This window comes from Oncorhynchus gorbuscha, linkage group LG04 (assembly GCF_021184085.1).
Source record: "Oncorhynchus gorbuscha isolate QuinsamMale2020 ecotype Even-year linkage group LG04, OgorEven_v1.0, whole genome shotgun sequence".
Taxonomy (NCBI): domain Eukaryota; kingdom Metazoa; phylum Chordata; class Actinopteri; order Salmoniformes; family Salmonidae; genus Oncorhynchus; species Oncorhynchus gorbuscha.
In genome coordinates, this window is record NC_060176.1 from 410,276 (window position 1) to 435,882 (window position 25,607).

Sequence of the window (25,607 nt, forward strand, 5' to 3'; positions counted from 1 at the left end):
AAGTGACACACAGGAAGTTAACTTTTTTTAGGCCTCTTCTTCTTCTTCTTCTTCTGCCACAACACATCTGTAAAGAAGACAGAAAAATGGCGGACCTCAGGAAAATCAGTTCTGGGTCTCTGCCTTATGTAAACGTTTCCCGAAAAGTGTCAGTTCAAGGGAAGATTTTTATCCTACTCTGTATAATATTGGCCGAACCCGGAGGAGCTACCACCCACTGGGTTGTCACTGAAGATGGAAAAATTCAACAGCAAGTACGTTAACGGCCCGTGTTTATAACCGTATGTTGCTAGCTAGCTAACGATTTTATCACATATAGGTAGAACCCGTTTCTTTGACTTTACTGTTGCTAACATTTTCTAACACGGCTGAAGGCTCATACTAGCTTGTCAACCATCGATTGCCAATTAACTACTTATAAGTTCCTCTCTGGGACTTTTGCTAGCACAGTAATGCAGCAATGCTGACCCCCAGATAAATAACGTTAGCTAAGTTAGTTAGAGAACGGGGTTTCTGAGTAAGCCAGAATTAACTTACATATTATCTAGCTCTAACTAGCTAAAGGCATCCAATCATCCTAGAAAATCTAAAATAACGCAAACTAGTGATAGGTGATTGGTAGGTAGTAGGTTGGCAAGCTAGCTAATTAGCTACTGGGCTCAAAGATAATGGGCACAACAGAGCTGACAGACTCAGAGTCGGCACATCCAGCTAACTAGTAGTTCTGATGCAACCAATAGTTTTGACATCCAGCACAATGTCAAAACTCTCTTGGTTGCATCGAAGCTAAGTGAATTGAATATACAATTGTGATTCGGGCTTGATGTAAGCCCATAAATAAAAGGGGTTTAAATAAAATAATATTTGATGTAACCTTTGTAGCTATACACAACTAATCTAAAGTATCCACTTACAAGTGACGTTTAGAAGGACATTAAATGTTCAGACTATTTAGCCATTGACATCATGTTCAGCTGTGGCCAAACTATCTCAAATGGATGGATTGGGGGAAAAAACAAAGATGACCAACTGCTACTATTACGAAATTACGGTGTCAAATCAGCCAGGTTCCTCTGCCTCAATTGTGTTTTGGTGTTGTCTCACTTCACGTGTACTGTGGTCAGCGGACTCAGAGGTCTTTAGACTTTGGGGTCGAGTCATAGAGTGGAAACAAGTACTGTCACTGTTTATTTTAATACTAACATTTTCATTTTTTTTTGCAGGTTGACTCTCCTTTGAATCTTAAACATCCACACGACCTTGTCATCTTCATGCGACAGGAGACCCGTGTCAATTACCTGAAGAAGTTAGAGGTGATGATCATCTTTTAATGACTACCTCACAGTGCTTATAGCCTATTGCTCTACTTCCTGGTTTTACAATGTTAGTCCAAGGCCACTGTGTTAAACATCTATACTGCTGTGCTCTCCCTTACTTGAAAGATGCAATATCTCCAATATTCACAGCTGTTCAATAGTCATTTAATACTCATTGATTAGTGAAGAATATATTGGATCACATCAGATGGCGCAACCTGTCTTCCTTTCTTCATGTTCCAGGGAGATATAGCATTGCTTCCAAATCAAGTCCCACTGAAATGTCTGAATCTCATGTCTCTGACCCCTGCTTTGTTCAGAAGCAGCTTGTCGCTCAGAAGATTCACATTGAGGAGAATGAGGACAGGGACACAGGCTTGGAGCAGAGGCACTATAAAGAGGATGCCGACTGTGTCATGGCTAAAGTACCCCTGGGAGACTTGGATCTCTACGATGGTACCTACATCTCCCTGGAGAGTAAAGACATCAGGTAAGCCCAGGCTGTGTACTCTTGACCAATCATTTGGTTGTTACTAATGTGCCCTCACATAACTCATTATCAAGGGGAAGCACTGATAAGGGATGTTGACATATGTCATCCGTCATTGGTCGTGCTCCAAAATGGCTTCATCTTATCATTGACATTGACCAATGACATGAGTCATTTTTGGGGGTGATTTTCAACAACATACAATATATAAGCATTGGATGATCACGTCACATATGTTAGAGGTCATGACACTACAGCACAAAACAACATATTTTTATACAAACAAATATATATTTGTTTTAATTTAACATTTATTTAACTAGGCAAGTCAGTTAAGAACAAATTCTTATTTACAATGACGGCCTAGGAACAGTGGTTTAGCTGCCTTGTTCAGGGGCAAAACAACATATTTTTACCTTGTCAGCTCAGGGATTCGATCTAGCAACCTTTCTGTTACTGGCCCATCGCTCTAACCACTAGGCTACCTGCTGGTTACTGGCCCATCGCTCTAACCACTAGGCTACTTGCTGGTTACTGGCCCATCGCTCTAACCACTAGGCTACCTGCTGGTTACTGGCCCATCGCTCTAACCACTAGGCTACTTGCTGGTTACTTGCCCATCGCTCTAACCACTAGGCTACTTGCTGGTTACTTGCCCATCGCTCTAACCACTAGGCTACTTGCTGGTTACTTGCCGATCGCTCTAACCACTAGGCTACCTGCTGGTTACTGGCCCATTGCTCTAACCACTAGGCTACCTGCTGGTTACTGGCCCATCGCTCTAACCACTAGGCTACCTGCTGGTTACTGGCCCATCGCTCTAAACACTAGGCTACCTGCTGGTTACTGGCCCATCGCTAACCACTAGGCTACCTGCTGGTTACTGGCCCATCGCTCTAACCACTAGGCTACTTGCTGGTTACTTGCCGATCTAACCACTAGGCTACTTGCTGGTTACTGGCCCATCGCTTTAACCACTAGGCTACTTGCTGGTTACTGGCCCATCGCTCTAACCACTAGGCTACTTGCTGGTTACTGGCCCATCGCTCTAACCACTAGGCTACCTGTCCGCCCACAAATAAACAATGGAAGTATTTACATACTGTCAGAAGTCATTATTAGGACACACAAAGTGATATTCGAACATTGGAGAATGTAGGGAGTTTACAAGAGGACAAGTATTCTTGATGACACCCTGGTGATGAGAAATCAACAAAGATTTCTGATCGAATAAACCATGATGGCTTGTCTTTCACATCTAGATAAACATGTCCTACATCAACAGGCATTTTAAACAGCTCCATGATACAAGTCAACCACTGGTTACCTTTTCTGCTCTTGTTCCCCCTCTTCTGCTGGACACTACACTAATGTTCCCTGGACCTTGACTATGGATGTTTCTTTCAGCCCTGAGGATTACGTAGATTTTAGGTCCCCTCTACCCCCGGATCTGGAGAAGCCTGACTGTGCCAGAGTGTTTGAGCTCCCATATAGTATCCACGGTTTCCAGCATCTCCGGGTGAGTTGGAAGGGGAAAGCAAACCCGCTTGTTAATGGGATTGCACATACTTGTCTGGATCTGTGCCATATATGTCTATGTTTTCCAGGGCGTGCAGGAACAGGTGAACCTCACATCTCCTCTGCTCTCTAAAGAGGACCCCATTTTTGGCTCCCTGTCCCACAAACTGGGCCGCAGCATGGACGAGGTGGGCCATCGCATCCAGCAGGGCCTGCTGAGGGTACGTTGCGCTCTATCGCCACTCTTCACCCTCACATATAGCCGCATGGGATTACTTTGAACTTTTAGGCACTGATTTGTTCAATGTTATAAATGGACAGTCACTGTTTTAATAGTGTTCTGGTTTGACTTTCATATAGTTCCCTTTTGATGACCTGTTTGTTGTGTTGTCCAGAACTCCTCATCCTGGGTGCTGTATAACCTGGCGTCGTTCTACTGGAGGATAAAGAATGAGCCCAGTCGGGCGGTGGACTGTGTGATCCGGGCCCTGCACTTCTCACCCAGGTACGAACAAAGGAAAACTCAGCCCCTGGCTTCAGCTTGTCAGCCATCAGGGTCATGTTCATTAGGACACATGATGTAAAGCACTTTGCAATGGAAAACTAAATGAGCCTTTCTTATTGGACAAGTCCTAGTATTCCATAATGTTGTCTTCCCGCTGGTGGCCAATGAACATGTCCCAGCTATGGTTATTCAACATTCAAACAGTGGATCATATAAGAGTTTTAAGTCCCATTCTCGTTGTCTGTTGTGTATCCAGGCAGCACAAGGACCTGGCCCTGGTGAACATGGCCAACATCCTGCATCGGGCCCACTTCTCGGCTGACGCTGCCATCGTGGCTCACACTGCCCTGGATTTGACCTCTGACCTTCTCACCAGCCACTACACCTTGGGCAACATCTACGCAGTGAGTTACAGCACCACTAGTAGATGCACTGAATACAACCCAAGAGATAACACGTTAAAGAGATTCCACTTGTTTCCAAGTTGGTTCCTGATGGAATACACACAAGACAGACAAAACCACAGAAAGCTCGCTGTACGACATCATCATCTGGTTTCATCAACAGTTGCAGCTCTATCATTCCCATTGAGGCACCATTCTACATCATGTGTAGTGAAACGGTACTAGCATCTATCAAGAGAACAGCAGGGGTCCAAGCACTGACCCTTGAGGAACACCGAAGTCAGTTTTTAGGGATGTCTAATGATGATAAAGAAAGCCGGCATTAGGTGATTTAAACCAAATGTAGACTTTAAATAGAACACGTTGTTCTGCAACATTTGTTTCCACTATGTTTTAACATTTCTGGAGGGATGTTGACGTAGAGTTGTGTTGGTTTTTGTTCACATACAGTCTGCTTTTAATGTTTTCACTACATCGACACTTACAGTAGGATGATACAGGAGGCTGATACACTGACAGGAGGCTGATACACTGACAGGAGGCTGATACACTGACAGGAGGCTGATACACTGACAGGAGGCTGATACACTGACAGGAGGCTGATACACTGACAGGAGGCTGATACACTGACAGGAGGCTGATACACTGACAGGAGGCTGATACACTGACAGGAGGATGATACACGAGGCTGATACACTGACAGGAGGCTGATACACTGACAGGAGGCTGATACACTGACAGGAGGATGATACACGAGGCTGATACACTGACAGGAGGATGATACACTGACAGGAGGCTGATACACTGACAGGAGGCTGATACACGAGGCTGATACACGAGGATGATACACTGACAGGAGGCTGATACACGAGGCTGATACACTGACAGGAGGCTGATACACTGACAGGAGGCTGATACACTGACAGGAGGCTGATACACGAGGCTAATACACTGACACGAGGCTGATACACTGACAGGAGGCTGATACACTGACAGGAGGCTGATACACTGACAGGAGGCTGATACACTGACAGGAGGCTGATACACTGACAGGAGGCTGATACACTGACAGGAGGCTGATACACTGACAGGAGGCTGATACACTGACAGGAGGCTGATACACTGACAGGAGGCTGATACACTGACAGGAGGCTGATACACTGACACGAGGCTGATACACTGACACTAGGATGATACACTAGGATGATACACTGACACTAGGATGATACACTAGGCTGATACACTGACACTAGGATGATACACTAGGCTGATACACTGACACTAGGATGATACACTAGGCTGATACACGAGGCTGATACACTGACACTAGGATGATACACTGACACTAGGATGATACACTAGGATGATACACTAGGATGATACACTAGGATGATACACGAGGCTGATACACAGACACGAGGCTGATACGCTGATACACTGACACGAGGCTGATACGCTGATACACTGACACGAGGCTGATACACTGACACGAGGCTGATACACTGACACGAGGCTGATACACTGACACGAGGCTGATACACTGACACGAGGCTGATACACTGACACGAGGCTGATACACTGACACGAGGCTGATACACTGACACGAGGCTGATACACTGACACGAGGCTGATACACTGACACGAGGCTGATACACTGACACGAGGCTGATACACTGACACGAGGCTGATACACTAGGATGATACACTGACACTAGGATGATACACGAGGATGATACACTGACACTAGGATGATACACTGACACTAGGATGATACACTAGGATGATACACTGACAGGAGGCTGATACACTGACACTAGGATGATACACGAGGCTGATACACTGACACTAGGATGATACACTAGGATGATACACTGACAGGAGGCTGATACACTGACACTAGGATGATACACGAGGATGATACACTGACACTAGGATGATACACGAGGATGATACACTGACACTAGGATGATACACTGACACTAGGATGATACACTAGGATGATACACTGACACTAGGATGATACACTAGGATGATACACTGACTCTAGGATGATACACTAGGATGATACACTGACACTAGGATGATACACTAGGATGATACACTGACACTAGGATGATACACTGACACTAGGATGATACACTGGACTGATACACTGACACTAGGATGATACACTGACACTAGGATGATACACTAGGATGATACACTGACACTAGGATGATACACTAGGATGATACACTGACACTAGGATGATACACTAGGATGATACACTGACACTAGGATGATACACTGACACTAGGATGATACACTAGGATGATACACTGACACTAGGATGATACACTGACACTAGGATGATACACTAGGATGATACACTGACACTAGGATGATACACTAGGATGATACACTGACACTAGGATGATACACTGACACTAGGATGATACACTAGGATGATACACTGACACTAGGATGATACACTGACACTAGGATGATACACTAGGATGATACACTGACACTAGGATGATACACTACGATGATACACTGACACTAGGATGATACACTAGGATGATACACTGACACTAGGATGATACACTAGGATGATACACTGACACTAGGATGATACACTGACACTAGGATGATACACTAGGATGATACACTGACACTAGGATGATACACTGACACTAGGATGATACACTGACACTAGGATGATACACTGACACTAGGATGATACACTAGGATGATACACTGACACTAGGATGATACACTGACACTAGGATGATACACTAGGATGATACACTGACACTAGGATGATACACTGACACTAGGATGATACACTAGGATGATACACTGACACTAGGATGATACACTACGATGATACACTGACACTAGGATGATACACTACGATGATACACTGACACTAGGATGATACACTAGGATGATACACTGACACTAGGATGATACACTGACACTAGGATGATACACGGACACTAGGATGATACACTGACACTAGGATGATACACTAGGATGATATACTGACACTAGGATGATACACTGACACTAGGATGATACACTAGGATGATACACTGACACTAGGATGATACACTGACACTAGGATGATACACTGACACTAGGATGATACACTGACACTAGGATGATACACTGACACTAGGATGATACACTGACACTAGGATGATACACTGACACTAGGATGATACACTGACACTAGGATGATACACTGACACTAGGATGATACACTGACACTAGGATGATACACTGACACTAGGATGATACACTGACACTAGGATGAGACACTGACACTAGGCTGATACACTGACACTAGGATGATACACTAGGATGAGACACTGACACTAGGATGATACACTAGGATGATACACTGACACTAGGATGATACACTAGGATGATACACTGACACTAGGATGATACACTAGGATGATACACTGACACTAGGATGATACACTAGGATGAGACACTGACACTAGGATGATACACTAGGATGAGACACTGACACTAGGATGATACACTGGGATGATACACTGACACTAGGATGATACACTAGGATGATATACTGACACTAGGATGATACACTAGGATGATACACTAGGATGATACACTAGGATGATACACTGACACTAGGATCTTTTACAGAACTGGAGTATAGCAATAATTTATCCAACAGTTATACAGTGAATATGGATGTAGGATGTTACTGCAATGCTTGTTGGCATGGTTTTCTTCAGGTGCTCAGGAAGTGTATTGTCAATGTTACTGGCCCTGACCTTCAGTTCTCTCTCCATTTATACTAGACGAGTGAATCATCTCCAATAGATTATTTATCTCTGTCTGTCTCTACCTCCTGTCCTCTATCCTCTTTGTCTTTAGATGCTGGGGGAGTATAACCACTCAGTGCTGTGCTATGAGCAGGCTCTCCAGGCCCAGCCGGGCTTTGAGCAGGCCCTGAGGAGGAAGCACGCCGTCCTCTGTCAGCAGAAACTGGAGCAGCGCCTGGAGGCCCAACACAGGTAAAGGCACAGTGCCTCACTGCTCAGGGTGTGGTTAGGTTCATAGAGAGTGAGGAACCATTTTGAAGGGGATTTGATGGGACGGGAAGTATTGTTGTGGACACAGACTTCCTCTTTATGTGGCACAGGTTACAATGCTGAAAATACCCTGAGTCGACAAAATATTATGAACACCTGCTCTTTCCATGACAGACCGACCAGGGGAATCCAGGTGAAAGCTGAGATCCCTTATTGATGTCACTTGTTAAATCCACTTCAATCAGTGTAGATGAAGGAGAGGAGACAGGTAAAAGAAGGATTTTTAAGCCTTGTGACAGTTCCGACATGGATTGTGTATGTGTGCCATTGAGGGTAAAGACAAAAGATTGAAGTGCCTTTGTGTCAAGAACTGCAATGCTGCTGTGTTTTTCACGCCCAACAGTTTCCTGTGTGTATACAGAATGGTCCACCACCCAAAGGACATCCAGCCAACTTGACACAACTGTGGGAAGCATTGGAGTCAACATAGGTCAGCATCCCTGTTGAACGCTTTCAACACCTTGTAGAGTCCATGCCCCGACGAATTGAGTCTGTTCTGAGGGCAACGGGAGCCACTCAATATTAGGAAGGTGTTCTTAATGTTTTGTACACTCGGTGTATAACAGCACAGTGACCTGTCGGTAGGCCTCGGGCTAGCTATATGTGATCTGTCACACCCCCCAGGTCTCTGCAGCGCACGCTGAACGAGCTGAAGGAATACCAGAAACAGCATGACCACTACCTGCGTCAGCAGGAGGCCCTGGACAAATACAAGCTGCTGCAGGAAGAGCAGATCCTCCGCAACATCATCCACGAGACCCAGATGGCCAAGGAGGCACAGCTGGGTGAGATGCTATACACACACACACTCGCACGCAATATATACTCACTCACACACACACACTCGCACACAATATATACTCACACACTCACACTCAATATATACTCACACACACACTCGCACGCAATATACACACACACACACACACTCGCACGCTATATACACACACACACACACACACACTCGCACGCTATATACACACACACACACTCGCACGCAATATACACACACACTCGCACGCAATATACACACACACTCGCACGCAATATACACACACACTCGCACGCAATATACACACACACACTCGCACGCAATATACACTCGCACGCAATATACACACACACACTCGCACGCAATATACACTCGCACGCAATATATACACACACACACACTCGCACGCAATATACACACACACTCGCACGCAATATACACACACACTCGCACGCAATATACACACACACTCGCACGCAATATACACACTCGCACGCAATATACACACACACACTCGCACGCAATATACACACACACACTCGCACGCAATATACACACACACACTCGCACGCAATATACACACACACACTCGCACGCTATATACACACACACACTCGCACGCTATATACACACTCGCACGCTATATACACACGCACGCAATATATACACACACACTCGCACGCAATATACACACACACACTCGCACGCAATATACACACACACACTCGCACGCAATATACACACACACACTCGCACGCAATATACACACACACACTCGCACGCTATATACACACTCGCACGCTATATACACACACACACACTCGCACGCAATATACACACACACACACTCGCACGCAATATACACACACACACTCGCACGCAATATACACACACACACTTGCACGCTATATACACACACACACTCGCACGCAATATACACACACACACTCGCACGCAATATACACACACACACTTGCATGCTATATACACACACACACTCGCACGCAATATACACACACACACTCGCACGCAATACACACACACACACTCGCATGCTATATACACACACACACTTGCATGCTATATACACACACACACTCGCACGCAATATACACACACACACTCGCACGCTATATACACACACACACTCGCACGCAATATACACACACACACTCGCATGCTATATACACACACACACTTGCACGCAATATACACACACACACTCGCACGCTATATACACACACACACTCGCACGCAATATACACACACACACTTGCACGCAATATACACACACACACTCGCACGCTATATACACACACACACTCGCACGCAATACACACACACACACTCGCACGCTATATACACACACACACTCGCACGCAATATACACACACACACTCGCACGCAATATACACACACACACTCGCACGCTATATACACACACACACTTGCATGCTATATACACACACACACTCGCACGCAATATACACACACACACTCGCACGCTATATACACACACACACTTGCACGCTATATACACACACACACTTGCACGCAATATACACACACACACACTCGCACGCTATATACACACACACACTCGCACGCAATATACACACACACACTCGCACGCTATATACACACACACACTCGCACGCAATATACACACACACACTCGCACGCAATACACACACACTCGCACGCAATACACACACACACACTCGCACGCTATATACACACACACACTCGCACGCAATATACACACACACACTCGCACGCTATATACACACACACACTTGCATGCTATATACACACACACACTCGCACGCAATATACACACACACACTCGCACGCAATACACACACACACACACGCACGCTATATACACACACACACTCGCACGCAATATACACACACACACTCGCACGCAATATACACACACACACTCGCACGCAATATACACACACACACTCGCACGCAATATACACACACACACTCGCACGCTATATACACACACACACTCGCACGCAATACACACACACACACTTGCATGCTATACACACACACACACTCGCACGCTATATACACACACACACTCGCACGCAATACACACACACACACTCGCACGCAATACACACACACACACTCGCACGCTATATACACACACACACTCGCACGCAATACACACACACACACTTGCATGCTATATACACTCACAGATACACACAGTGTATATGGATGAGCAGCCATCGTTCATCCATATACTTACATGAACATATTCTCATTCACCCCTTTAGATTGTGTGTATTAGGTTGTTGTTGGGGGGGATTGTTAGATGACTTGTTAGATATTGCTGCACTGTCGGAACTAATATAATAATATAATATATGCCATTTAGCAGACGCTTTTATCCAAAGCGACTTACAGTCATGTGTGCATACATTCTATGTATGGGTGGTCCCGGGAATCGAACCCACTACCCTGGCGTTACAAGCGCCATGCTCTACCAACTGAGCTACAGAAGGACCAGAACCTCAAGCATTTCGCTACACTCGCATTAACATCTGCTAACCATGTGTATGTGACCAATAACATCTGCTAACCATGTGTATGTGACCAATAACATTTGATTTGAGTTTAATATAAATGAATATGTCCATTTAGAGATGGTCAGTTAATTCTGTCTATTCACCTTGGTAAACATAAAATAGTGCATCAATAATGAGTTGTTTTGTTCAGGCAACCACCAGATGTGTCGTCTGGGCCAACAACAGAGCAGCCTGTTCTGCCCCTTGGACCTGCCGGTGCGTTATCACCGTGGAGACCTGTTTGAGCACGTCCACCACATCCAGTTTGGAGAGGAGGTCTCTGTGGCGGGCAGCGTTGCTCTGGTGTCGGAGCCCAGCACCAACCAGACCACCAGCTCACACCTCCACCCCTCTGTGTCCGGAGACCCTGAGCCTGCAGCCCTCTGGGGCCACCAGGCCTCCCCCACCGAAGTGAGTTTAGACTGTGTGTGTGTGTTTGGAAGGATTTATTAGTGTGTGTGGATAGTGGGCTTTGTGCTGTGTTGGCAGGACAGTCTAAAGGTTCTGTGGAGCTTACTGCGTGTGTTTTGTCTGTAGGACATTCAGAGGCTGCTGTGGCCTCGGAGGGCAGACTGTGCTGATGAGTTTCCTGTCATCCCCCCCGCCCACCTACTACCCACCTTCTACCTCCCACCTGAGACACAGGGCCCCAGGTTAGTATGTTAGACACTGGGCCCCAGGTTAGTATGTTAGACACTGGGCCCCGGGTTAGTGTGTTAGACACTGGGCCCCGGGTTAGCGTGTTAGACACTGGGCCCCGGGTTAGCGTGTTAGACACTGGGCCCCGGGTTAGCGTGTTAGACACTGGGCCCCGGGTTAGCGTGTTAGACACTGGGCCCCGGGTTAGCGTGTTAGACACTGGGCCCCGGGTTAGCGTGTTAGACACTGGGCCCCGGGTTAGCGTGTTAGACACTGGGCCCCGGGTTAGCGTGTTAGACACTGGGCCCCGGGTTAGCGTGTTAGACACTGGGCCCCGGGTTAGCGTTTAGCACTGGGCCCCGGGTTAGTGTTAGACACTGGGCCCCGGGTTAGCGTGTTAGACACTGGGCCCCGGGTTACACTGGGCGTTAGTGTTAGACACTGGGCCCCGGGTTAGGCTGGGCCCGGGTTAGCGTGTTAGACACTGGGCCCCGGGTTAGCGTGTTAGACACTGGGCCCACGGGTTTTGCGTGTTAGACACTGGGCCCCGGGTTTGCGTGTTAGACACTGGGCCCCGGGTTTGCGTGTTAGACACTGGGCCCCGGGTTAGCGTGTTAGACACTGGGCCCCGGGTTTGCGTGTTAGACACTGGGCCCCGGGTTTGCGTGTTAGACACTGGGCCCCGGGTTTGCGTGTTAGACACTGGGCCCCGGGTTTGCGTGTTAGACACTGGGCCCCGGGTTTGCGTGTTAGACACTGGGCCCCGGGTTTGCGTGTTAGACACTGGGCCCCGGGTTTGCGTGTTAGACACTGGGCCCCGGGTTTGCGTGTTAGACACTGGGCCCCGGGTTTGCGTGTTAGACACTGGGCCCCGGGTTAGCGTGTTAGACACTGGGCCTCGGGTTTGTGTGTGCCAGGATGTTTGTGTATGCTACCTTTTTGTGCCTGTTTCTAACATGGTGTGTGTTGTATCTTGAAGCCGTGTGTGTGCTAGTCGATTGTGTTGACTCGTAGAGCCTCTTCCTCAGCATGGTTTGTGTAACATGTGATGTATGATATGACATTCATGTATTTGCTGACCTCACTGATGTGTGTTCAGCCTCCAGACGGTGCTGTACGGTACCGGACCCCCTCCATCCTCCCTGGCTTCTCCAGACTGTGGCCCTGTGCTCCAGCCCCCCCCAGCTGACCTGCCTGCCTCTGTGGACTGGACCTTGGAGGACAAGGAGCTGCCAGACCCCCACGCCACCCAGGTCAGTGTGTGTGTTGGATAGGTGGTCTGTAACATCAACATATTTTAGAGACTGGGCTTTGGATTCAATACAATACCATCTTTATTAATCCATTATACAGAGACAACAGAAATGTGTTTTCTGTCACAGTACCCATCTTCACCACTGGGAGCACCATTGAGTCATCCACAGAGCAGCCCCACTGGAGCAGGGTTGAAGTGTGTCACTGTGCTGATCCTGTGTGTGTGTACAGGTACTGCTGTCTCGCAGCAGAGGCTGGAGTTTGGAGCAGGCTGGTGCCAGCATAGCCCAAGCCATGAAGAAGGTGAGCGCCATAGAACAGAGAAACATTGTTTCATATCAGAAATATCCTCCACTACTGTCCTGAGAAATGCGATGGCTTTGGGCTGTTCTGTCAGAATAAACAGCCTTCCACAGTTGTAATAGGAAATGATCCGTCTTCAGACAGTGTACATCCTCCTCTCCTCCAGGATAGCGCCCCTGGCTGGTTGCTCCAGAACGAGGCGGCGTTGTTCTGGCGGGCGAAGGGTAACGGTACCAGCTCGCTGCAGTGTCTGCGCCACTCCCTGGCCTCGGCTCCGCCCACCCAGCGCCACCTGCCCCTCGTCAACGCTGCCAATCTGCTTCTGCGCCACGGCCTCAGCGCCCACGCACACACTCTGCTGGAGGACGCCCTGGCACTCAACGCCTCTGAGGTACACACACTTTTAACTACTTTATTTAAATCCACAAATCACATTACATTCGAGAAGGATTGAAACATTTCAAAGGTCTTTATATGCGTGGCCACTTAAGGATACAGAAAGAACCTTGTTCTCCAAACAGCCAGGCGATCCCTAACAGCCGACAAGGAGCAGTTCCTAGCCCTCTGCTTTGCTCCAGTCTTAGGCAGGCCTGCAGGCCACACACCTTCTGTAGCTCAGTTGGTAGAGCATGGCGCTTGTAACGCCAGGGTAGTGGGTTCGATCCCCGGGACCACCCATACGTAGAATGTATGCACACATGACTGTAAGTCGCTTTGGATAAAAGCGTCTGCTAAATGGCATATAATACTGTTAGGTGTTGTACCTGGCTTAGACTGCCAAATATCAGGACTACTAACAGCTTGCAACTATATCTGAGGCTGTTCTAGTAAGATACGATGGACTGGTATTTCAGCAATGTTCTGCTCCAGGTAACAATCAAATCACACACTGCTGGAGGACACCTGAGGTGTACACACACACACACACACACACACACACACACACACACACACACACACACACACACACACACACACACACACACACACACACACACACACACACACACTCCTTTTCTTACATTCATATTCCTGTTCTTGCATGACATAAATCCCGAGTGTCTCAGTGGTCTAAGGGACTGCGTCTCGGCGCAAAAGGCGTCACTACAGTCCCTGGTTCGAATCCAGGCTGTATCACATCCGGCCGTGATTGGGAGTCCCATAGGGTGGCGCACAATTGGCCCAGCGTCGTCCGGGTTTGGCCGGGGTAGGCCGCCATTGTAAATAAGAATTTGTTCTTATTTGACTTGCCTCGTTAAACAAAGGTTCAATTAAACCAGTTTTAAAGTGTCATACAGCAACTTTAGGAGTTGTCCACAGTGTTCTCTAATGGGATGTTATGTAATGATGTCCACAGTGTTCTCTAATGGGATGTTATGTAATGATGTCCACAGTGTTCTCTAATGGGATGTTATATAATGATGTCCACAGTGTTCTCTAATGGGATGTTATGTAATGATGTCCACAGTGTTCTCTAATGGGATGTTATATAATGATATCCACAGTGTTCTCTAATGGGATGTTATGTAATGATGTCCACAGTGTTCTCTAATGGGATGTTATGTAATGATGTCCACAGTGTTCTCTAATGGGATGTTATGTAATGATGTCCACAGTGTTCTCTAATGGGATGTTATATAATGATATCCACAGTATGGTCCCAATGGGATGTTATATAGTGATATCCATTCTAATGACTCTGTTTCCCTGCTCTCCTCTGGTCCCCTGGCAGCCCCACACTCTCCTGAGCCTGGTGAGCGTGAATCTGGCCCAGGGCAACGTGACGGGCGCCCTGGACCTGTTCCGCCAGACCCTGGCTCTCTCTGCCAGTTGTGCCCAGTGCCGTGCCAGCCTGCCCCTTCTGCGATGCCTGCAGTTCTACCCCTTCCTCTACAACCTGCAGCGCTCGCCATGTCCGCGTGAGTGCCCCGGTTCACCTCTCATGTTTTAAGTGGAGAAATGTTCCTCTCAATAATTGAAGCTGTTAAAAATAGTCCAGCTGCTGCTGCTTTTAAAAAAAGTCTATATTTGCCAATCAGACGCCAACCCTCTCACCATGTTTAGAACCTCCACACACACACTTTCTATGTAGAGGTGAAAAGGTGCAGGGTTACAAGAGAGACCCATGTCCACTTGGAGGTCCTGTTCTGGTTTCTGTATTTGTTGCTTGAACGTCATGCACATGGTTGGAAGGCCAGTGTAGTGGAGAAAGTGTGTGCGTGTGCGCTGATGGGTTTAGTGTGTGTGTGCGTGCTGATGGGTTTAGTGTGTGTGTGTGATGATGGCTTTAGTGTGTGTGTGTCAACAGAGGGTGCTTTGTGTGTCGGTGAGGAGGATGTGACTCTACATCTAGATGAATGGGAGGCTGGCAGTAGACAGACGCAGCAGGAGGACCCCACCACCACCACGGCTGCCCAGGCTCTGCCTGTCTCCACAGTGGAGGAAGCCCTCCAGTTTGAGAGTAAGACCCTTGTGATTTGGACTATGACTGTATGAAATCAAATGAACAGAACTGTTCGTGGAGTTATGCACACTCAGATTCTCAAACATCTGGGTCCTGTTCATTAGGGCACTGTAGCAAAACTTTTGAAACGGAAAAACTACAAATGTCATGTTAACCCCTCCCTGTTTCTGTCCGTTTTCTTCCGTTTGGTACCTAATGAACAGGACCCTGCCTTTCTGTTTGTAACAGAGGTGGTGCTGGACAGTAACGGCTCTGGAGAGGCAAGCCAACAGCCCGGAGGAGGAGAGAGGGATGAGGAGGAGTGGCAGCTGAAGGAGGAGCTGATGGGGGCCTTCGAGGGGGCTCTGGACGTAGGGGGCAAGCGTGGCGACCTGAGGGGCATCCGCGTGCTGAAGAACGACCGGGTGATGGGAGCGGGCCGGAGCGGGGAGGGCCCTGCTTCGGGAACTGTGAGGATGACGAGGGGGCTGAGTGGGTAGGTGTCCTGTCCTGAGTAACTACCATGATGCAATATAGAGACAGACAGGGGTCTGAGTGGTACATGTCCTGTCCTGAATAACTACCATGATGTAATATAGAGACAGACAGGGGGCTGAGTGGTACATGTCCTGTCCTGAGTAACTACCATGATGTAATATAGAGACAGACAGGGGGCTGAGTGGTACATGTCCTGTCCTGAGTAACTACCATGATGTAATATAGAGACAGACAGGGGTCTGAGTGGTACATGTCCTGTCCTGAGTAACTACCATGATGTAATATAGAGACAGACAGGGGGCTGAGTGGTACATGTCCTGAGTAACTACCATGATGTAACATAGAGACAGACAGGGGGCTGAGTGGTACATGTCCTGTCCTGAGTAACTACCATGATGTAATATAGAGACAGACAGGGGTCTGAGTGGTACATGTCCTGTCCTGAGTCACTACCATGATGTAATATAGAGACAGACAGGGGGCTGAGTGGTACATGTCCTGTCCTGAGTAACTACCATGATGTAATATAGAGACAGACAGGGGGCTGAGTGGTACATGTCCTGTCCTGAGTAACTACCATGATGTAATAGAGACAGACAGGGGTCTGAGTGGTACATGTCCTGAGTAACTACCATGATGTAATATAGACAGACAGGGGTCTGAGTGGTACATGTCCTGTCCTGAGTAACTACCATGATGTAATATAGAGACAGACAGGGGTCTGAGTGGTACATGTCCTGAGTAACTACCATGATGTAATATAGAGACAGACAGGGGTCTGAGTGGTACATGTCCTGAGTAACTACCATGATGTAATATAGAGACAGACAGGGGTCTGAGTGGTACATGTCCTGAGTAACTACCATGATGTAATATAGACAGACAGGGGTCTGAGTGGTACATGTCCTGAGTAACTACCATGATGTAATATAGACAGACAGGGGTCTGAGTGGTACATGTCCTGAGTAACTACCATGATGTAATATAGAGACAGACAGGGGTCTGAGTGGTACATGTCCTGAGTAACTACCATGATGTAATATAGACAGACAGGGGTCTGAGTGGTACATGTCCTGAGTAACTACCATGATGTAATATAGAGACAGACAGGGGTCTGAGTGGTACATGTCCTGTCCTGAGTAACTACCATGATGTAATATAGAGACAGACAGGGGGCTGAGTGGTACATGTCCTCTCCTGAGTAACTACCATGATGTAATATAGAGACAGACAGGGGGCTGAGTGGTACATGTCCTGAGTAACTACCATGATGTAATATAGACAGACAGGGTTCTGAGTGGTACATGTCCTGTCCTGAGTAACTACCATGATGTAATATAGAGACAGACAGGGGTCTGAGTGGTACATGTCCTGAGTAACTACCATAATGTATATAAAGTTCTGTCCAAACAGTAGCCAGGCCCCAGCCCAACATCCCCCCACCTCTCTGTGTTCCTGGTCCTCCACAGATCACATTCCAGGTGAAGCGTGTGAGGAAGCCCAAGGCGGACAGCCCTGAGGTCTGGGGCAGTGCTGAGGACACCCTGCAGGGGGAGACACTGCTCCCTGGAGGCCACTCTGTTCTGGAGATCAGCGGCCCCACCATCCCGTCCCCCGGGCCCTCAGGTAATAAACAGCCTGCATGCTCACAGACAAACTCACACTGACAATCTCAATTGTATTTACTTGACTCCTCGTGTCCTCTCGCCGCCTCCTCAAAACCCATTGGAGAAGAAGGCCAGTTGGGAGGGACCTCTGACTTTAACATCCAATGGGTTCTGAGAAGGAGGCGAGGAATCAAGGAAATACAATTTGAGATTCTCACATAAAGACAGTTCTCTTAGTCATCATCATTGAACCATACTAAGAAATGTGTGTGTGTGTTCTGTGTGTGTGTGTGTGTGTGTGTGTGTGTGTGTGTGTGTGTGTGTGTGTGTGTGTGTGTGTGTGTGTGTGTGTGTGTGTGTGTGTGTGTGTAGGGCGATGGAGGGACTATACCGGTCTGGGCTGGCCGGGGCCAGGGGAGTGCCAGAGAACACGCAGGGTAGACCTCACCACCGTGGCCAGTACCTGGCTGGCCGTGTCTGCCAAGAACATCGAGTCAGTACCAACATTCCCCTTTGACCTCTGTCTGTCTTGTGTAAGGGGTTAGGACAGTGTTGTAAATTCAACCTTTAAACTCTGTCTGGTTATCTCATAGATAACTATATATAGTGTGTGTGACAGTGGTTTCCCAACCCTCCCCTGGGGAATCTACCTCCCGGTCCACATTGTTCCAACCCTCCCCTGGGGAATCTACCTCCCGGTCCACATTGTTCCAACCCTCCCCTGGGGAATCTACCTCCCGGTCTACATTGTTCCAACCCTCCCCTGGGGAATCTACCTCCCGGTCCACATTGTTCCAACCCTCCCCTGGGGAATCTACCTCCCGGTCCACATTGTTCCAACCCTCCCCTGGGGAATCTACCTCCCGGTCCACATTGTTCCAACCCTCCCCTGGGGAATCTACCTCCCGGTCCACATTGTTCCAACCCTCCCCTGGGGAATCTACCTCCCGGTCCACATTGTTCCAACCCTCCCCTGGGGAATCTACCTCCCGGTCCACATTGTTCCAACCCTGCACCGACAGCTGATTCAACTAACTAATAAACGAGTAAAATGTTGACTGCCACTGAAGTCAGTTGGGATTCACTTTATTAGGACTTAAAGGGATAGTTGGAGATTTAAACTCTTTTTAAAATATATATATTTACACTGTTAAGATGAACTCTTGGATACCACTTGTATGTCTCTGTGGCGTATGAAGCACGGTCGTGTCTGGAGCCATTGCTCACTAGCCCAGTGACAGGAAGTCTACTGTAGCAACTGGCATAAAACTACCTTCATCTTCCTCCAAACTGTACACATAACATTGGTAACCATGACTTCATCTGACTCTGGGGAAGGAGATATTTCAACATTTTGGCAAAATAAATATCTTCTTAACATCCAAAGTCACTTTTTAATGAGAAAAATGTCTAAAATTCTATTTCCCCCCCGTTCTCTCATTTCCCCCCTCCCCCTGTTCTCTCATTTCCCCCCCCCCGCTGTTCTCTCGTTCCCCCTTGCTTTTCTCTCGTTTCCCCTGCTCTTCTCTCGTTTCCCCCCCTCCCCCGCTGTTCTCTCGTTTCCCCTCTTCTCTCGTTTCCCCCCGCTGTTCTCTCGTTTCCCCCGCTCTTCTCTCGTTTCCCCCTCCCCGCTGTTCTCTCGTTTCCCCCCTCCCCCGCTGTTCTCTCGTTTCCCCCCTCCCCAGCATCACGCTAGACTCTTTTCCCCCTCCCCCCCCCGCCTTCTCTCGTTTCCCCATTCTCAACGTTTCCCCCCTGGCTCCAGCATCCCCCCCCCCGCTGTTCTCTCGTTTTCCCCCCTCCCCGCTGGCGTTTTCCCCCTCCCCCGCTGTTCTCGTTTTCCCCCCGCTGTTCTCTCGTTTCCCCCGCTGTTCTCTCGTTTCCCCCGCTGTTCTCTCTTTCCCCCCGCTGTTCTCTCGTTTCCCCCGCTCAACTCTCGAGAGGTGTTCTCTCGTTTCCCCCGCTGTTCTCTCGTTTCCCCCGCTGTTCTCTCATTTCCCCCAATGTTCTCTCGTTTCCCCCGCTGTTCTCTCGTTTCCCCCGCTGTTCTCTCGTTTCCCCCGCTGTTCTCTCGTTTCCCCCGCTGTTCTCTCATTTCCCGCTGTTCTCTCTACTTCCCCCGCTGTTCTCTCAGAGCTGTTCTCTCATTTCCCCCGCTGTTCTCTCGAGAGGCTGTTCTCTCGTTTTCCCCCTCCCCCGCTGTTCTCTTGTTTTCCCCCTCCCCGCTGTTCTCTCGTTTCCCCCCCTCCCCCGCTGTTCTCTCGTTTTCCCCCTCCCCGCTGTTCTCTTGTTTTCCCCGCTGTTCTCTCGTTTCCCCCGCTGTTCTCTCGTTTCCCCCGCTGTTCTCTCGTTTCCCCCGCTGTTCTCTCGTTTCCCCCCTCCCCCGCTGTTCTCTCGTTTCCCCCGCTGTTCTCTCGTTTCCCCCGCTGTTCTCTCGTTTCCCCCGGGGTTCTCTCGTTTCCCCCGCTGTTCTCTCGTTTTCCCCCCCCGCTGTTCTCTTGTTTCCCCCGCTGTTCTCTTGTTTCCCCGCTGTTCTCTTGTTTCCCCCGAGCTGTTCTCTTGTTTCCCCCCCCTGTTCTCTTGTTTCCCCCGCTGTTCTCTTGTTTCCCCCGCTGTTCTCTTGTTTCCCCCGCTGTTCTCTCGTTTCCCCCCCCCCCGCTGTTCTCTTTTTCCCCCCCCCGCTGTTCTCTTGTTTCCCCCGCTGTTCTCTTGTTTCCCCCGCTGTTCTCTCTGTTTCCCCCGCTGTTCTCTTGTTTCCCCCGCTGTTCTCTCGTTTCCCCCTCCCCCGCTGTTCTCTACTTCCCCCGCTGTTCTCTTGTTTCCCCGCTGTTCTCTCGTTTCCCCCGCTGTTCTCTCTGAGAGGGAGGCTGTTCTCTCGTTTCCCCCGCTGTTCTCTCGTTTCCCCCGCTGTTCTCTCGTTTCCCCGCTGTTCTCTCGTTTCCCCCGCTGTTCTCTCGGGCTGTTCTCTCGTTTCCCCCGGTTCTCTCGTTTCCCCCGCTGTTCTCTCGTTTCCCCCGCTGTTCTCTCGTTTCCCCCGCTGTTCTCTCGTTTCCCCCGCTGTTCTCTCGTTTTCCCCGCTGTTCTCTTGTTTCCCCCGCTGTTCTCTTGTTTCCCCCGCTGTTCTCTTGTTTCCCCCGCTGTTCTCTTGTTTCCCCCGCTGTTCTCTTGTTTCCCCCGCTGTTCTCTCGTTTCCCCCGCTGTTCTCTCGTTTCCCCCGCTGTTCTCTCGTTTCCAGCTGTTCTCTCGTTTCCCCCTCCCTCCGAGCATCACGGAACACATAGACTTTACTACTCCACTCCAGGAGCCTGCGGTGGAGCCATTGTCTAACCTGGCTGCCAGCATGCACACCCAGGACCACCTGGCTGGCGTGGCCAGGCGCCGACCACTACACCGGAGAGAGTCAACTTAGAGAGGTAGGGGACAGGGAGAGTCTACTCTGAGAGGGAGGGGGCAGAGAGAGTCAACTCAGAGAGGTAGGGGACAGGGAGAGTCTACTCTGAGAGGGAGGGGGCAGAGAGTCTACTCTGAGAGGGAGGGGGCAGAGAGAGTCTACTCTGAGAGGGAGGGGGCAGAGAGAGTCTACTCTGAGAGGGAGGGGGCAGAGAGAGTCTACTCTGAGAGGGAGGGGGCAGAGAGAGTCTACTCTGAGAGGGAGGGGGCAGAGAGAGTCTACTCTGAGAGGGAGGGGGCAGAGTCTCTCATATCTAACCAGTCTTTATCATTTCACTGTTCTGCCATGATCCTCAACCGCATTTCCATTTGTCATTCAGGTTCTACAGAATCTGGGCAAAGATAAGTTCTCCCCTCAGTCCTTTGAGCAGGTGGGCACGCGCATCGCCAAGGTCTTGGAGAAGGTAGGTGTTTGGAGATGGCAGCTGCCCTTCAGGCTATTATACAAACCTGTATCACCCAAATCACAGCATCTTCCCGCAGTATAAAGATCAATAAAATAGTGCAGACAAATGAAAGTCTCTCCTTTCCTGAGCAGAACCAGACATCGTGGGTCTTGTCCAGCATGTCTGCTCTCTACTGGAGAGTGAAGGGTCAGGGCAAGAGGGCCATCGACTGCCTACGCCAAGCCCTCCACTACGCCCCGCACCACATGAAGGTAACATGGACTGAGACTTGCCCAATAATAACACACAAGTTTGTTTTCCTTTGCAAAACATCTTTCTACTGTGTGAACTGCTGAACATGACCCTGTGCTTTAGGGCTGTGTGATAATTCAGTATCTCTCTCTCCTTCCCTCCCTCCTTCCCCGCCCTCCCTCTCAGGATGTACCTCTGATCAGCCTGGCCAACATCTTCCAGAACGCGCGGCTGTGGGAGGACGCTCTGACCGTGGCCCGCATGGCTGTGGAGATCGCCCCACACTTCGTTGTCAACCACTTCACCCTCGCCAACGTCTACATCGCCATGGTGAGCCCACCACCATGGGAACAGACCAGCATTGTTGTCATGGCCTGGCCATGAGTCGCCTGGTTCAGGGTCTGTCGTCTGGTTTAAGTCTGTCTGTTGTCTGGTTCAGGGTCTGTCGTCTGGTTCGTGGTTCATGGTTCATGGTCTGTCGTCTGGTTCGTGGTTCATGGTTCATTGTCTGTCGTCTGGTTGGTTCGTGGTTCATGGTTCATTGTCTGCCGTCTGGTTCAGGGTCTGTCGTCTGTTCTGGTTCATTGTCTGCCGTCTGGTTCATTGTCTGCCGTCTGGTTCATTGTCTGCCGTCTGGTTCATTGTCTGCCGTCTGGTTCATTGTCTGCCGTCTGTCTGGTTCATTGTCTGTCGTCTGGTTCATTGTCTGTCTGGTTCATTGTCTGCCGTCTGGTTCATGGTCTGCCATCTGGTTCATTCTGTCGTCTGGTTCAGGGTCTGGTTTCAGGGTCTGCCGACTGGTTCAGGGTCTGCCGTCTGGTTCAGGGTCTGCCGACTGGTTCAGGGTCTGTCGTCTGGTTCAGGGTCTGCCGTCTGGTTCAGGGTCTGCCGTCTGGTTCAGGGTCTGCCGTCTGGTTCGTGGTTCAGGGTCTGTCGTCTGGTTCAGGGTCTGTCGTCTGGTTCAGGGTCTGCCGACTGGTTCAGTCTGGTTCAGGGTCTGTCGTCTGGTTCATTGTCTGCCGTCTGGTTCATTGTCTGCCGTCTGGTTCAGGGTCTGCCGTCTGGTTCAGGGTCTGTCTGGTTCAGGGTCTGCGTCTGGTTCAGGGTCTGTCGTCTGGTTCAGGGTCTGCCGTCTGGTTCAGGGTCTGTCGTCTGGTTCGGGTGGTTCAGGGTCTGTCGTCTGGTTCAGGGTCTGCCGTCTGGTTCAGGGTCTGTCGTCTGGTTCAGGGTCTGCCGTCTGGTTCAGGGTCTGCCGTCTGGTTCAGGGTCTGCCGTCTGGTTCAGGGTCTGCCGTCTGGTTCAGGGTCTGCCGTCTGGTTCAGGGTCTGCCGTCTGGTTCAGGGTCTGTCGTCTGGTTCGTGGTTCAGGGTCTGCCGTCTGGTTCAGTGGTCTGCCGTCTGGTTCAGGGTCTGCCTGGTTCTGGTTCAGGGTCTGTCGTCTGGTTCAGGGTCTGCCGTCGGGTTCAGGGTCTGCCGTCTGGTTCAGGGTCTGCCGTTCGGGTTCAGGGTCTGTGGTTCAGGGTCTGCTGGTCTGTGGTTCAGGGTCTGCGTCTGGTTCTGGTTCAGGGTCTGCGTCTGGTTCAGGGTCTGGTTCAGGGTCTGCCGTCTGGTTCAGGGTCTGTCGTCTGGTTCAGGGTCTGCTGGTTCAGTCTGCCGTCTGGTTCAGGGTCTGGTTCAGTCTGCCGTCTGGTTCAGTGTCTGTTTCAGGGTCTGCCGTCTGGTTTGCCGTGGTTCAGGGTCTGTCGTCTGGTTCGTGGTTCAGGGTCTGTCGTCTGTTCAGGGTCTGCCGTCTGGTTCAGGGTCTGCCGTGGTTCAGGGTCTGCGTCTGGTTCGTGGTTCAGGGTCTGTCGTCTGGTTCGTGGTTCAGGGTCTGCCGTCTGGTTCGTGGTTCAGGTTGTCGTGGTTCAGGGTCTGCCGTCGGGTTCAGGGTCTGTCGTCTGGTTTAGGTGCTTAATTCCCTTCAAGTGTCAGTGGTTGTGAAGCAGGTTATTTATGCTGGTATTGGTAAGAGTGTGTGTGTGTATGAAATCGTATGCAGGTTGCGTGTCAGGGGGGTGTGTTGAAGAATGCTAATGCTGCTGCTAATGCTGCTGTGTCAAATGATGACATGAGTATGAATTGTGGTAATTTGTGTAAATACTGATCAGTTGTATTTATTATTCCTTGTTCACTGGTGTGTGTGTGTGTGTGTGTGTGTCTCTCCAGGAGGAGTTTGAGAAGGCCATGCGCTGGTATGAGTCCACTCTGGAGCTGCAGCCAGAGTTTGCCCCTGCCAAGGACCGCCTGAGAACCATCCAGTGTTACCTGCTAACCAAGAAGGACCGCCGTCTACCCTGAGACGACTCCACAGGAGAAGCCCTCGGCACACACGCACACACCATACACACATACAAAAACATAACTTACAGTAGTTACTCGCAAGAAATTTGTTGTTGATTTTTTTATTTTATTTTTTTAACGTTTGTTTTAAGTCATTGCCATATAATTTATGTCTAAAGGAATTCAGGGGTTCCATTCACTGTGACCTCAGACTCTGGTCGTAGGGGGTAAAACCAACCACTTCCATTCACTGTGACCTCAGACTCTGGTCGTAGGGGGTAAAACCAACCACTTCCATTCGCTGTGACCTCAGACTCTGGTCGTAGGGGGTAAAACCAACCACTTCCATTCGCAATTCTATTAGGAAGCTTTGGGACCTCAGACTCTGTCCCATAGACTACAGTAAAGAGTCCATAGACTACAGTTCCATAGAGTCCCATAGACTACAGTATATAGAGTCCCAAGCTACAGTTATAGAGTCCCATAGACTCATCATTCAGCCTCCCAGTGTCCCATAGACTACAGTATATAGAGCCCAGCATAGTCTCATCATTCAGCCTCCCTGTCCCATAGACTACAGTATATAGAGCCCAGCATAGTCTCATCATTCAGCCTCCCTGTCCCATAGACTACAGTATATAGAGCCCAGCATAGTCTCATCATTCAGCCTACAGTGTCCCATAGACTACAGTATATAGAGCCCAGCATAGTCTCATCATTCAGCCTCCTACAGTGTCCCATAGACTACAGTA

General features: G+C 49.3%; 1 protein-coding gene across 1 annotated transcript; it reads left to right on the top strand.

Moving 5' to 3' along the window:
- The first annotated feature begins 52 nt into the window (after positions 1-52).
- LOC124033502 (tetratricopeptide repeat protein 17-like) lies at positions 53-24,938 on the top strand. The gene is given in 26 exon segments (XM_046345518.1): positions 53-254; positions 1,224-1,313; positions 1,637-1,806; positions 3,214-3,325; positions 3,414-3,545; positions 3,720-3,829; positions 4,086-4,233; positions 8,128-8,267; positions 8,970-9,130; positions 11,857-12,116; positions 12,243-12,358; positions 13,444-13,597; positions 13,830-13,901; positions 14,068-14,292; positions 15,634-15,820; positions 16,210-16,362; positions 16,594-16,793; positions 16,796-16,840; positions 18,312-18,468; positions 18,822-18,942; positions 21,714-21,830; positions 21,832-21,862; positions 22,220-22,303; positions 22,438-22,557; positions 22,724-22,867; positions 24,742-24,938. Coding segments are annotated over 26 exon segments (3,549 nt in total). The 5' UTR covers positions 53-86; the 3' UTR covers positions 24,874-24,938.
- The last annotated feature ends 669 nt before the right edge of the window (positions 24,939-25,607 follow it).